Raw genomic sequence first — 15,923 nt, 5'->3', positions numbered from 1 at the left:
TCTTATTTCCATTCGTAAATATAAATTAGACGGAAACTAAAAGAATGGAGAATTAAACCAAAAAGTGAAAAAGGTTGTTGGGAAAAGCTGTTAATACGCTTTTATTCGTGTGTAGCAGAACTGCGCTCATTCAATGAAACGCGTCTTCTGACGTCTGTCTGCTGACAGGCATTCACAAACTTTCCTCGTACTCACTTTCACTTTCCAAAAGAACTGTGTCATCAGACCTACTTCCGGTTTTCTTCATTGCGGTTTAACTGTAAATGACCCATTTTCATTAAAAACAGTCGTATGTGAATTATTGGAATTACACGCGCATAAACACCCTTATATTTTATTTATTTATTTATTTATCTGAAATTTGTATTTTATAGAGGAAGCTTAGGTGAAAATATTGCTTTTTTACTTTAAAAAACAAACCGTAATAATATTAATAAATTAAATCTTCGTGAACTGCTTGGAGAAATTCAGTTAATCCAGAATAATCCCCAATTAATACTCGATGGTGTGACTGGATTTATGTGAATGGTGCCAGAGCTTTGTATCTTATGTTTGTTTATCGCAACGAGGAAGTGTATTCTTGCACGTTATTGGCTGGCGCTTGGGGAAACCCGATACACTCTGAAAAAAGATTACCACTTCGTATCGTCATGTTCTCAGAGTACGAGCACACTCAGCCAGGTGAGGACGCGAGTTGGTCAAACGATGGCAGTATGTCAGCAGACGAGAGCCGCAGAAACAAAAGTTAATAATTTAAGTGCCGAAGTTAACGAAGCAGACGAAGGAAATTTACAAAACTTGCTTCACGTAACTGCGCAGAAGCTGAGTGATATGGCTTCGAAAATGGAAACTATGGAAAAATATTCAAAGGTAAAAAAAAATGTTAAACGTTTTATGTTGTTAGATTGTAGCTTATAAAGGGAATGTCAAGAACGTGGGTCACGTGGTTTCAAACGTTTGCCCCGCCATTGTCACTCCACTACAGGATGGAAGCCTCCTCAACGATTCATGTTGAGAGAAATGAATCTTGATCTGCCATGCTGGTCCAGTGCGGGTGGGCAGATCTATCGTATTTAGCAGTCAGGGGTTTGAACCCCGGTCTACTGAAAGAGTATGTGCTACTGCACTCCCGCTCCTGACCACTCGGCTACTTTAATTGTTTTTAAATACACAGATTATTCAGTAAGTCGGCCGATCCTGTTTCTAAATTTCTTTATGGTCATTGATGTTGCTCAGATCAACGGTGCATTGTCCAGAACATTTTATGCGGCCCACAGGCCCTTCTGATTTTGACTTTATGTGTAGTACTACTCCTTTATAGTCTGATTCCTTTCAAATGAGGAAAATATTAAAATCACTGTAAGAGAAATATTGAATTAATTTGAATTGTATTTCTTATTTATTGCTCTTATATTATTTCTCCCTGATTGGGGGGGGGGGGTGTTCTACTTCGTGACGGGTATTCCTACCAAGTACACAGGGTGGTTGTTATGTCTGGTGTTATCGTTGGTTAAAGAACTCTCTGACTATCCTACAGGTGTTCAGGATTGCGACTTTCTGGAGTTCCTTGTAGGTGTTCTCTGGGAGATTTATTGCTGCTAGGTTGTTATGTAGGGTCTTTGGCACTATACCTGTGGTTGATACGATGATCGGGATGGTCGTTACTTTTTGCATATGCCAAATCTCTTTGATCTCCTGTCTTAGGTTCGTGTACTTCCTGATTTTTTCCTCAGAATGATGAAACAATGGATAATATTTTCTTGATGGACAATATTTTTGGAGGTCTAAGTCTTCCTTTTAATACATACAAGGTGCGGTTAAAAAGAAACGAGAAATATTTTTAAAATCATTTATTATTTTAAATACACCAATTTCAATGTTTATTCCCTTCAACGTACTCTTCCAGTCGCGTCTATGCAGCGCTCCATTCGCGATTCTCAGGATTTTAAGACACTGCCTTTAATTGCTGCGTTGCATTCTTATGGATGTCTGCTGAATCCTGGAATCGTTTTCCTTTGAGATGGATTTTAATTTTCGAGAACAGAAAAAAACCGCACGACGCCAGATCTGAAGAATAAGGCTGCTGCTCCAATTAGCATTAGCAGAGGTATATGAAGAAGAGATCGAAACCATAGCGTTCCCAGATGGGTTTTCCAGTTTATACCTCTGGAGGTTGTTGATGATGTTGAACATTTTGAACAAGGACTGCCATATTGTGCCTTATTAATATAATAGTTCCAAGTGTGTAAGTTTTTAGAGGTGAGAGAACATTTGTATATTCTTTAGAAAGGAGAAGAATTCATTTAGGTTTGCTTTATTTCCCAATATGTGCTTCATTGTTATAGGCTTCTGTAAACTTCTGTGAGATAGGAATGTTTCTTACCTGCCCTGCTGATAACAGAAGCAGTCAAGTAAAATATATTTCACTGTGAGAACATTATGGCAGGAGTACACCATGGAGGGCCTTCGCTTCTGAGAATAAAAATGGGTTTTATGAGATGCCCAATGCGTGCTCTTGCAAGAACCATCTTCTTTTCTTACTTTCCTGGTGCTGGAAGTTTAGAAGGATGGCTGGGTCTTAATTTCTACAAGTTTATTGTTGCTATGTTCTCACCATATATTTTTCCGTTGTGAGTAATAGGCTTTTAGTGTTTTGTAGTCGCGAACAGGGATCTTCATATCAATTACATTCGAATTTATTGGTTTTTTGCTGCCTGATCTGCGTTCTCATTTCCAAGAATTTTTTTCAATCTGTAGGTTTCTATCTGAATGGTTGCTGCTACTGTAGTAGGGTTTTAGGAGCATTAGGACCTAAGTCCATATTGCATACTGTCTGTAAATTGCGTGTGTTCTGTGGTCGATTTGCTGGACGAAAACCCAGAGTTTCCGCGAGGAAAACCCTGCTACCCTCGCCTGAGACCGACTGATTCAGCCACGTTGTGAAAAAGGTCAACAGAAATTCCTCACGTCAACGATGGGACTCGAGGAATTTTTATGGGCCTTTTTCAAAACGTGGCTGAGTTAGTCGGTCTCAGGCGAGGACAGCATGGTTTTTTCCTCCTAGAAATTTGGGTTTTTCGTCCAGCAAACAGAAAATCTACCCCAGAGCACACGCAATTTACAGACACTACATACTGAGATTAGTGGCCGGTGCGCTTAAATCCCTAATATAATACTAACAAAAACTTTGGATGTATAGTTTACTAATAAAATTTTCCTTCCGAGATGTAATAATGGCTCGTTTGCTTCTACATATTAGCTTTGAGCTGGGGAGGGTCTAAAGGCTCCTAACGCGATTTTGAGAGCGTTGTGCTGGATAGGTTCTAGCCATGCTAGTGCACTCTTTCTGGCAGAGTCATAGATTGGAGAGCCATAGTCCAGAAGCGATCAAATTATAGCTTGATATAATTTGATATAAACTGAGAAGTCTAGAACGATAGGCACCCCAGGTTTTGGCAGATACTGTTCTAAGAATGTTCAATTTTTCTAAGTAGTTGTTTCGAATTTGCTTTATAGGTTCTAAGAAGTTAAGTTTTTTGTTTAGTATTAATCCAATGAAGCTCATGGTGAATGGGATGATATTGTTCTGTAAATATAACTGAGGGTCCGGTTGTGGATTTTGTTTTTTTTACAGAAATTTACGGCTATTATCTTTTGATAACACTCTTGAAAGAATGATTCATAACCTTTACCACCACAACAACTTTCTTTATAATGTACGTTGTTTCTTAGTGTTCACAGACCATCATATGGTATACAAAAGCAAAGCGCTGTTCTTTCTCACTTGAGGATATCTCAACCGCTCAACCGTATAGCGACTTCACCACTCGCACCTGGGAAAAGGTCTGAGATTTCAGATGAAGCAAACACCTTATCCAATTATCTTGTCCAATATTAATAATATATCTCCAAAAATAGGGCAAATTATAGTAACTTTTCATTGGAAATGCCACATAATATAAAGAATTCCTTGAGTTGGGTTTGGTTTTGGTGGAATTTCCGCTTAAATATTTCTTCGGATGAGTCATGAGTACCGTCTTTACTCCCACTCAATCCCACAGTTCATTTAGGGAATATTACACGTTCTCTTTAAGTATTTTAACAGAAATGCTTAATATTTTAATATGTTTATTAGGATTTTAATCTTTTTGGATGAATATTTTCATTTGATAAAGAGTTACATTTTCTAATGAATAAGAAATAAAAGTAAAAAAAGATATATATGATTTTTTGACGTTTATCAGATATGTTTGGAGAGAATCAAAATGCCACTTATCACCAGTAGTCTGCGGATAAGTGGAGGCTTTTTAAGGAACTGATGTGTACCCATATCAGTTCAATTCTAATTCCTGTACGAAAAAGGAATTCAAGATAAAATGTCATATGACAAACGCTGAATACAAAGCTGTAAGGGAACATAAAAAAGAAAATAATACACTATTTCACAGCGTGAGTAACAAAAAAATAAAATATACGAATAAGGCAACCAGGAAATGGTATAATCATTCATAATTTGATTTCCCAACACCTATTTCTTTCTTGAGAGGATAACGTATGGTGTAATTTTTCGAATGACAGCAGAACATTCGAAACTTCCGCTTCGGAAGTGGACGAGGAAGATTGGGTAGAAAATTAAAAAATATTTGAGTGTGTATTAATCGCGATGCAATACAAATTGTGTTTGAGTGCTATTGGCTCAAGAGCAATGCTGGCTACAATGTGCAATCCAGAAAAACGCCAAAAAGCAATTCAATGCTGGCTATAATGCGCAATCCAGGGAAACCCAAAAAGCAATTCAATGTAAGGTTTACAAAGAGTAACTTATCAAATGTGGTTGCTAATCATTGAGAATATAATGTTATTACAGAGCCTAATTTATGCTTAGACAAGTTGGACAATTTAGGAGAAGCGTAGTATCGGAAGACTCCTGACGTTTCCTGACCCTGGTTAAATTGCATTACACGTAATTAAAATTTGATAATCAGGCATGTTTCAGTGGTTCCATTAGAACACAGTACAAAACTACAGCCATTATAAAATTTTAAATTAAAAATAACATGAGATTAGTGTTTCCACCTTGTATTCATTTACAATTTTTTTTATTCCGCGGCTGAGTTAATTGGTCTCAAGCGTGGATAGCAAGGTTTCCCCCTCCCTCAGAAACTCGGGGTTTTCGTCCAGCAAAACAAGCAAATTGACCACACTCAATTTATGGACATAAAGAGTTACATTTTCTAATGAATAAGATAAAGAGTTACATTTTCTAATGAAAATGTCTTGGGTCTTGGGTGGCTCTAATACGACAGTTTTAGACATGTTTCTGAAAATATTCCTCTTACTTTTCAAGAAGTGACAGACACTCTACTCGTGAGTTTCTTATCGCATCGAAAACATTGGGTAATAGCAAACATAATTCATGTTTTTCCCTTGCATTATAACATGAATAAGTAATAACCATATAAAAGGATAATGAAATTTATGAAAAATATTAGACTACAAATTATTAATCATATCACCACTGGGAAACACTATTCGGGAATCCAGGTTATCTCCACAGAAGAATCCAGGCTATCTCCACAGAGTACAGAAGGACACCGTTTATAACCAGTACTATCTGCGAAATGAACCACAGTAGGCATTAAGAATTTGTCCTAAATGTTGGAGTATGCCGCGATCATGAGTGTTATGAGCACTGTGACCACAGTCCGAACCTTGAGTTGAGTGTACAAGAAGCCATTCAGCCCTAACCCAAAACTGACTTACTTGGTGACTTTATAACCTAAAGTGCGGAATAAAATTCACGTTAGGGTTACTCGGAAACACGTTTCTTCTAAACAGAAACTTAGGTACAAGCTTCAAATTCGTCCTACCATGGAATATTATTCCCACTTCTGAGATGGTTGTCCTCTAAACCTCTTTCAAGCTCCTAGAAGCTATTCAAACCCAACCCGTCTCTTTATAAACTCTCTGCACTCTCTTTGCTTCATAGATGTTCAGTCTTTTGCATGGTTTTTCTATAAATACTCCCATGAGCACCGCGCTTCTTAATTGGCTTCTGTAATTCCACGGGCTTCTTCCAAACTAATCCGAACACATGCCCCAACTAGTCAAAATTCATTGGCTGTCCAAATTCGAATCGTTGTATAACAGTTCGATGCATGGCGAGATTATATGATTATATGACAATTTTGTGAAAAGGAGTGAAGAAATTTAGAAAAAAGAAAATAATATATTTTTATCCATTTATTTTGTATAAAAAATGATTCAAGCCGATCTTTCTCATAGGCAGGTTGAAAAATGAGTACGTACCTATTTCAGCATGATTCTGTCCATTTCCAGGGGTACGAATTAACTGAGGGTTGGGAAGCCAGAAGAAAATTAAAGGCACAGAAAACAGGTGAAAGAAACACAAATAAAGATTATTACTGTACTTCCTAAAAAACGCAGCTAGCCTAATACTAACTTCTTTCAATATTAAAAACACGAGTTGCAACAGTTGGTATAATTGCTGTCTTCTCCACTTGTGGTGGAAAAAACCTCAGTTTGAGTCCCGTCGATGACCTGAAGAATTTTTATGGCTCTTTTTTGCCCTTGTGGGTAGCACAGTTGGTAGAATTGTCGTCCTCTCCACACCGGGTGGAAAAGACCTGAGCCCGAGTCCCGTCGATGATGGGAGGAAAGTTTATGGGTCTTTTTCATAACGTTGCTGAGCTAGTCGGTGTCAGAAGAGGGTAGCATGGTTTTTTATCCTGGAAACTCGGGTTTTTCGTCCGTCAAACAGAAAACGGACCTCAGAACACTCGCAAGTGTACAGACTTTATACACGCATCAATATGGTCTTTGTCACTGATGCTCCTAAAACTGTACAACAACAACAGTAATAGCGGATTACAAACCGAACATTAGTGGATGCGTATTACCCAGCCGGTATCTAATAATCTCTACTTTTGGTCTGTGAAACAGTTCCTCCACCCCATATGTATTTCCTATCACAGAAGTGAAAGTAACGTGCAAACAAGGTTCTCTTGTATCTAATTTAACCTGTTTGGTTGCATTTTTTAAATAGGATCTTCTAAAAAATAGTAGAATGTGCAATAAAAAACAAAGGTATCCACATTCGATCATGATCCCTAAATCTAAAAGCACGCAACAAAACTAAAACTAAAGCACGGCATGTTTAAAAATTTTCATTTTCTGTCTTGCTTTGCCATACAGCGAATTCTTCCAAAGAATTCACCGAATTGTGGTAGCTACTAACTGTTTTCACCAAATTTTCTGGTACACCGAACAACGAGTTAATTTATTTAAAAATCTGGGAAATCTGTATAAACATACACTTTTTTTTATTAATATTCTGTATTTTTTTTTAGTTTCATCCATTTTTGACAAGTTTTATTCAAGCAGCGCTCTTTCACGATGACTTGAACAGACTTCAAAGATGCTCAGAGAAGTGGCAGCTATGTTTAATGCAGTTAAATGCAAGGTCTTGGGGAATAGCAAATAAATTATACGATTGATGGGGTTGAATTAAAACAGTGGAGAAAGGAAGGTATCTGGGAGTTAGATACAGGCAGAGTTGAAGTTTTCTGAGCAGTGTAAACACGCAGCCAGGAAAGCCCACGGTGTCCTATCGGTGATTTATCGAACATTATCCTGTAGAGATGAGGAGGGCACAATGCCGTTGTACAAGGCAATTGTAAAACGGCATTTGGAATCCAAGTATGGAGACCTCATCTGAAAAAAAGACGTTGAATTCCTTGAAAGGGTCCAAAGACAGGCAACTCGCTTGATGAGATCGGAAAAAGGGCGACTATATGAGGAAAGACTTCCATTATGTGGGCTACACAGCTTGGCAACCAGGCACATCAGATGTGACCTGATTGAGTTGTTGTAGTAGTAGGTTTTTATGAGCATTGGTGACTAAGGTTATATTGCTCCGTGTATATTTTGTGTTCTGAGATCGACTTTCTGTTTGCTGGACGTAAAACCTAGTTTACAGGATAAAAAACCATGCTACCCTCGTCTGAGACCGACTAACTCAGCCACATTGTGAAAATTTCACAATAAAATTCTTCACATCATCGACAGGACACGAACTCAGGTCTTTTCCACCCAGGTGGGGAGGACGGCGATTCTACGAACTGTGCTACCGCAAGGGCTTTTTGGCTGAATAACAATTTACAGTCATGGATGACTCTCCCTATTCGTCAGATTTCCCATAGAGTGGGCGAGTACCCAGAATCATCTCTCCGGGTTATTAATGCTTCTGGGTAGCCAAGCGGGCAGACACAACACCAGAACACACACACAAACCTACATTAGTAGGTTTATGTAGGCGTAATCTACAGACCAGGTGATTGTGAAGACTATGACAAAAACCTCTACATGCAAATGGAATGGGCAAGTAAGCGTCAATGCCTTATTATGGGTGTTTTCAATTTGCCTCTAATTGATTGGAGTAAATGGGAAGGAAACTCGACATGGGGAACAAAATTTTTAAATCAACTAGATGACTGTTATTTGTATCAACATGTCAGGGAAAGTACTAGAGAAAAGAATATCCTAGACCTCATCATCACACATGAATCAGATGACATAACAGGGCTGACAGTAGAGGAACCAGTAGCAGGAAGTGATCACGGAGTTCTACGGTGGATGATGACGAGAGAGGTAGCAGAAGTAAAAGGCAAAGGAATGGGTTTTAATTTCAGAAAAGGAAATTACGATGCCTTAAGGTACTACATGGCCTCTATTAACTGGGTAGATATCGCGCAGAGAATGAATACAATTGAACTGTGGTACGCTTTTAAAACATTAATCACAGATGCCTTGAATGCGTATATACCATTAAAAAAATACTCCACGAGAAGGGTTCCAAGTTGGATGAATAGTGAAGTTGCCACATTACTTGAGCAGAAAAAGGTGGCATGGAAACGTTACAGAGCAATAAAAAGTACTGAAGCCTATAACAGCTACAAGGTGGTGTGTAATAGAGCCACAGAAAAGGTTCGACAGGCAAAGGCAGTTTATGAGAAATCACTAGCAAACAGAGCAAAGAGGGGGGATAAGGAATTCTTCACATATATAAATGCCAAGAAGAGCAGGACAAACCAGATCGGACCTTTACGTAAGGGAAAGGGGATAGTAATAAATACACCAGCTGCCGTTGCAGATGAACTCAACAGTTATTTTGCATCGATATTTACAAATGAAAAGCCTTTTGTGGCAATGGGAAATTGTGGGAGCAAAGTTAAAAAATATGTAATTAATGATATTGAAATTTCGCAAGATTATTTAATGAAAAAACTTTCAAGCCTACAGACTAGTAAGGCTCCTGGAGTTGATGGAATATACCCTATAATCTTGAGAGAGGCGGCAAGCGAGTGCATTGAACCACTGAGGCTGGTTATGCGAGCATCACTAGACTCTGGGGAGATTCCCTTGGATTGGAAAAGTGCAAATGTATCTCCCATACATAAGGGTGGCTCTAAAAGTGAAGTGGGAAATTATCGACCTGTCAGTCTGACTTCAGTAGTAGGGAAAATCATGGAGGCAATGATCAAGGGTGGAATTCAGGATCATTTGGATCGAATTGAAATTCTCAAGGATACTCAGCATGGTTTCGTAAAGGGAAAATCATGTTTAACAAATCTGGTTCGCTATTTCGAAAGGGTCACTCACGAGCTGGATTTAGGGAATAATTTCGACATTGTTTATTTAGATTTCAGCAAAGCTTTTGACTCAGTCCCACATGAGCGGTTGCTTTATAAGCTGGAACAGGTCGGAATCACTGGGAAAATCCTTAGATGGATAGAAGGATGGCTTCAGGGCAGGAGGCAGAGGGTTGTGATAAATGGCTATTCCTCAGATTGGGTTGATGTAAGAAGTGGGGTTCCCCAAGGATCAGTATTAGGACCACTGTTGTTTTTAATTTTCATAAACGACATTGATGAAGGGATAGAGGGCGTGATGTCTAAATTTGCAGATGATGTTAAAATTGGTAGAGTAGTTAATGATCACTGTCAAGCTGAGCTTCTTCAGAGAGACCTAGATAGACTTCAAGAATGGACAGAAAAATGGCAGCTGTGCTTTAATCCAACAAAGTGTAAGGTATTACACCTGGGAAACAGTAATCCTAAAATAACTTATTCACTTGGTGGAGTTCAACTAAACCCAGTACTGGAGGAAAGGGACTTGGGTGTTACGATACGGTCAGACATGAAATTCTCTGAGCATTGTAAACAGGTTGCAAGGAAGGCCCATGGTGTCCTATCGATGATCTATCGAACTTTTGCAAGTAGAGATAGGGACGTGATAATCCCATTATATAAGGCCTATGTTAGACCACACTTGGAATACTGTGTTCAAGTATGGAGACCGCACCTGAAGAAAGACATCGAGCTTCTTGAAAGGGTGCAAAGAAGGGTAACTCGCCTGGTGAGATCGGCAAAAGGGCGTCCTTATGAAGAAAGACTTCGAATATGTGGGTTGCAGAGTTTGGAAACTAGACACCTTAGAGGAGATTTGATTGAGGTGTTTAAGGCTCTGAGAGGCATCAGTAAACTGAATGAGGACAAAATTTTCAAGATTATAAATGATGCTAGAACTAGGGGACATAAATTCAAGTTACGCGGGGAAATGTTTAGATTGGACTGCAGGAAGTTTTATTTTAGCCAGCGAGTTATAAATTACTGGAATAAGTTGCCTTCATGGGTGGTAGAGGCCGACAGTTTGGGGAAATTCAAAGGTCATCTGGATAGTACTTTCGGGTAAGGGAAGCGCATAGGATGATAGGATTAATTTCCTTTTTATTTAATTTTTAATTTCATTTTATTATTTTTATTTCTTTATTAATTATTATTATTTATTTATTTAATTTTTGTTTTTATCATTGTTTTGTTCGGATTTTTTTTTTTTTTTTTTGGCTGGTGCAGCATAAGCCATAGGCTTTCTTGCACCATACGGCCGTTACTAATACTAATAATACTAATACTAATACTAATTACTCACATATCTGGCCCATTTATAGTGATACTGTTCTTCACAGAGATACGAGGAGGTTTTTAACTGACTTTCTAGGAGGCGCCCATTACAAAAACAGATGTCCATATGTCCTGCCACCGAGCGATTCTTGGATTTTTCCGAAATTAAAAAAAAAATTACCTGAAAGGAAGACGTTTTACAAATGTGGAGGAAATCAAAACAAACAAATTTTGAAGGACCTCACAGTTGACGACTTGGGCAGCTGTTTCAATTAGTAGTGGACGCGCTGGACAAAGTGCGTCCAATTAGGAAAGTTTTATTCGCTGTAGGGGAACCAGTGTCATAAGTTTGCTATCAGCCATTAGTCTTTCTTGATCAGTGGATGCCAACTATAATAATCTCTCGGTCGGTATTATCTATGTTATGTAATAACGTCTTCTGATTCATATACCCATTCTAAGTTGACAGATTCTCATATTATTCCACTGGAGCTTTGGAACCGGGAGCCTGTCTTAAGTAATGTTTGTGAAATCATTTTACCCTTTCGATATAGCTGTGAGAGTAAAGTGGTTTACCAATTTGTCATTCGTTTTTAAAGGTCTGCATTCGAAACCCGTCGAAGAATGAAGAATTTTTACAGGTCTTCTCAATTAGGAGTGTAGCTAGTCGATTAGAGGTTATTAATATTCTTAACTTCACCCCTCACTTTCTCTCTCTCTGTAATGCCCTCGTGGGTAACACAGTTGGTATAATCACCATCCTCCCCACACCGAGTGGAAAAGACCTGAGTTTGAATCTCACCAAATGCCGTAAGAAAATTTTTATGGGCCTCTTTTACAATGTGGATGAGTTAGTTGGTCTCAGGTGAGGTTAGCATGGTCTATTCGTCCAGCAAATCGACCACAGAGCACACTCAGTTTACAGACAGAATGTATATGGTGTAATATGGCCTAAGTTGCTGATGCGCCTGAAATCCTACAACAGCTCTTTACAATATACTTAGACCTCATCTGCAATATATGCATAAATCTATATAAACATGTATATTTTAGACAAGTACGAATTATAAATACCAAAAGACAGAGTAATTTAACTCCTTCAAAGACAATAACAAGACAAGAACCTCAGTCTACTCCTAGCGTACATGGTGTAGATTTGTTGCGCCATCTATTGTTCTTATGCTGAAGTTTTCTTATAATTATACTGCAGCTTCCCATTTTTTTGGAGCACAGTTGGTAGAATCGCTGCCCTCCCCACATCGGGTGAAAAAGACCTCAGTTGGACTCCGTCGATAACGTGAGGAATTTTTATGGGCCTTTTTCACAATATGGTTGAAATCGGTCTCAGGCGAGGGTAGCATGGTTCTTTCTCCCAGAAACTCGGACTTTTCATCCAGCAAACGGAAAATCGATTTATTTAAATTCTGTATTTGGTCATGTACATAGATGCCCGTCCAACTTTCTTAAAATAGTATACATATGGTTATCACACAGTTTTGATCTGTTATGTATATCTTATTTAAATAAATAAATATAAGATGCGTATAATAAATATCATTAATCATTTTTCTTACAGAAACATAGAAAAGAAATTGCCATACAGACTGAAAACGATTATGAAGAAATGGAAACAAAATACAGAGAAGTTTTTGCGGAGAATGTTATTCTTAAACATGGCTTGAGAGATGTAAGTAGTGGTTTATCAAACTTTCGATTGTATAAATGGAATTTAGCAAATTTGACTCAGTTCCTCATGAAAGATTATTGTAAGCTGGAACGTGTCAGGATCACGGATGAGTCTAAGATGGATCGCAGGGTGTTTGAAAGGGCAGCAGGTTGAGGATTAATGGTTACTCTTCAGATTGGGCTAACGTTAGAAATATCCCAAACGCCAAGGATCTGTATTGGACCCGATTGATTTGACTTCGGATTGGGCTAACGTTAGAAGTATCCCAAACCCAAGGATCGGTACTGGAACCACCGTTGTTTCTAATTTTCTTAAATGACTTGACGAAGGGCTAGAGAACGTGATGTCAGAATTTGAAGACGATATAAAGATTGGGAAAGTGCTCAGTGATCAGCTCCAAGCAGCGCATTTTCAGGACGACTTGGAAAAGGCCCGGGTTCGAATCCCGTCGATGACGCGAGGAACTTTAATGGGCTTTTTTCACTCCATGGCTTAGTTAGTCGGTCTCAAGCGTAGATAGCAAGGTTTTTCCCCCAGAAACTGGGGGTTTTTTTTCCAGCAAACAGACAAATCGACCATAGAACACACGCAATTAACAGACATAAGACACAGCACGGCAGATGAATTTAATTATTCGGGTGGCCTAAATATGACAGTTTGTTTTTTTGTGTCAGCAGCCGCTATGAGAAGATTCTGCAAGGCTTCAACCATGGAGGAACCATGTCTAAACCCATATTGTTTTGGTGAAGGAAAGTTGGAAACATGAGTGCCCCTAAAATTCTGTTGTGGAGTAATCTTTCGAATAGTTTACTAAGGTCTGGAAGGAGTGCGATTGGGCGATATGATTCTGATAAGTCTGGAGGTTTTGTGGGGTTCTTAAGGATGAGTTTCAACTTAGCTATTTTCCAATCGCTTGGGAATATTCCAGCTTGCAAACAGCAGTTGAGGAGATTTAAAATGACCTCTGGGTGTACTCGGCAGTCTTTCTGATTATTTCAGGCCAACAGGTCTGGTCCTGGGCATGCATTTTCTATCCCTAATTAGAGCACTTGCAGCGTGTAGCTCATCAACACTAAATTGGGGCTCCAGGTTATACATATCTTAATGGTTGTTCTCATGGCATAGTTTAGTTGTTCTGCAGTAGAAGGAGCTGGTGGCTTTCGGAACGTCACATCCAGGATGTTACCAATAGATTCTTCCCAGGAGGGTGTCCTGTGGGGTCCTAGTAGAAGTAACAATCTTACCTCTATGGAGTTTGTTGGTTGTGACTTTATACACCACTCCTCATAGGTCATTGTTCCCTGAGGCAGATACCAGTTCCCCCAGGATTGCTGCTTACACTTCCTTATTTTTGCTGTGTACATGTTTCTGGCTTCCCTGTACAGTTTCCTGAGGACTTCAACTTCAAGGACGGACCAAGATCGTCATGCCTGCTGGAAGGCTTTTCGTCTTGAATTCAAGGAACGGCACTAGGAGCAAGGTTCTTCTTTCTTATTGCCTTGTCACAAGAACTAGTAATTATCCTTATTATATCCCGCGGGAGTTCATTGGCTGTTGTTGTTGGTTTTATTCTATTGTAATCTGCTTTGTGGAGATGATCAGCGAGGTCTTGAAGAGCTCCTAGTTGGCTTTGCTTATTGCGTATCTGTTAAGATTTCGCTTAAGAGCAGAAAATCTGACAAGGGTTCTGGAGAGCTGGTATGTAATGACCCTGTGGTCCGAAGTGGTCCACAAGTCCTGAACTGTCCATCCAGTGATCCTGCCCGCAGTACTTCTAGTGGCAAAGGCGGTGTCAATGATTGCCTCCCACATCGTGTTGCAGAAGGTTGGTAGATTGTTCGGTTGAGTTAAAACTGCAAAGGGAGAGTTGGACAGGAATTCAAACCGCTGACTGTTTCTTGCAACCTGTCTGTCCGGAGTGGTGCTATGCCAGACAGGCGACCTGCAGTTGATATTAGCACCAACGATAATCTTCCCGTTTGGAAGAATTTGCAAGACATTCTCAAGGTACTTAGTGGCACAGGTAATGTCCTCCCCTGGCTTGCAATACAAAGATATAACATAGAAGCTTCCCATTGAGCTAATGACGTGGGCACATACTGCCAGGCCATTCATAAATGGGAAATTTTGGTAACTGTGATTTCGGGGTTTCGTACCGCGATTGCGGCCCACGGTGTTCCTCCTCCTCTGATTGAATTATTTTATAGGTCAGTGGGTATCCTCTGACCTTTCTCATGTGAGTATACGGTTCTTTGAGGATTATTATATCTGAATTTTCTTCATCGCTTTTATTCTGATTTGGTCGGGCATTGCTCTTGCCCGCTGAGCATTAATTGGAAGAATTTGGTTATTGAAGTATATTATATCTTTTAGGGCGTGCTGCCATAGTCCAGCTTTGATTGGTGATAACTCTTGGCCTTTAGGTACACAGGGCATTTGTTATCCCGGATGGAGTGGGCATAATCCATTTTTAGGGATTTACAGTTTGCACTATTTACAATTTTTACTATTTTTAGGGATTTAGAGTTTGCACAGACAGGCTCCTGGCCTTTGTTTTGGCATGACTTAAAACCGTGCCCCTTTTCTGAGCAGTGACCACAGGTTGCAACAGTCTGGGAACAGGTGTGCAACTTGTGGCCAAATTTACAACACTTGGGCACAACACTTGAGCTCACGGTAGCGGTGGTTGCCCCAATCATCGATCCTTATTCCTTATGCTTGCCATGCAGTTGGTGCCAACTCAACGATCTAATTTGTGCTGTTGCCAGTTTTTGACTTTGTCGAATACTTTGGGTAAATTAATTTTTGTTTTTCCTGGCCTGGGAGAGATCCTTGGAAATTACGCTGATATATTTCATCAACAAGTTGGTCATGGGTAGAATCCCTATCCAAATCAAATATTGATGGTCCCTTCTTTTTGGGGTACTCGGCAGACAGGCCAAGAGCGGGGATTTTTGGATTCGTCTTGAAGTTGTCAGCTTCTTCCTTTGTCTCGGTTTCTATTACTGCACCTACATTACGCGTTTTGCGAATGGCTTTAATCCTTGTTGTTTTACAGTCTTCTTGCAAGTTTGTCATGATTTTATTTATTTCCTCGCTTGATTGTTGAGTATTTTCATTCAGCGGGCGAAGGACAACGAGGTGTAGCTGTTTGATTAACGTTTTCCTCCTAGGCTGAGCTTCTTTGCATTCTGTTTGGTTATCCTCAGCGCATCAGCGTAGGAACGGGTGCGCTGTGGCATCGTGCTCCATAT

At 39.4% G+C, this 15,923-nt stretch overlaps 1 protein-coding gene across 1 annotated transcript in view; it reads left to right on the top strand.

Moving 5' to 3' along the window:
- Window positions 1–672: 672 nt before the first annotated feature.
- Window positions 673–15,923, top strand: part of LOC150077916 (uncharacterized) — a 34,322-nt gene continuing 19,071 nt past the window's right edge. Inside the window, exons 1-2 of the mRNA XM_090384264.1 lie at window positions 673–870; window positions 12,559–12,669. Coding sequence (XP_090240390.1) covers window positions 706–870; window positions 12,559–12,669 — 276 coding nt within the window. The 5' untranslated portion in view covers window positions 673–705. The remainder of the gene's footprint in view (window positions 871–12,558; window positions 12,670–15,923) is intronic.

This window comes from Mastigoproctus giganteus, chromosome 11 (assembly GCF_048544385.1).
Source record: "Mastigoproctus giganteus isolate SK-2022 chromosome 11, ASM4854438v1, whole genome shotgun sequence".
Lineage (NCBI taxonomy): Eukaryota > Metazoa > Arthropoda > Arachnida > Uropygi > Thelyphonidae > Mastigoproctus > Mastigoproctus giganteus.
Note: the sequence above shows the minus strand (reverse complement) of the source record. Positions and strands in the feature narration are given on the sequence as shown.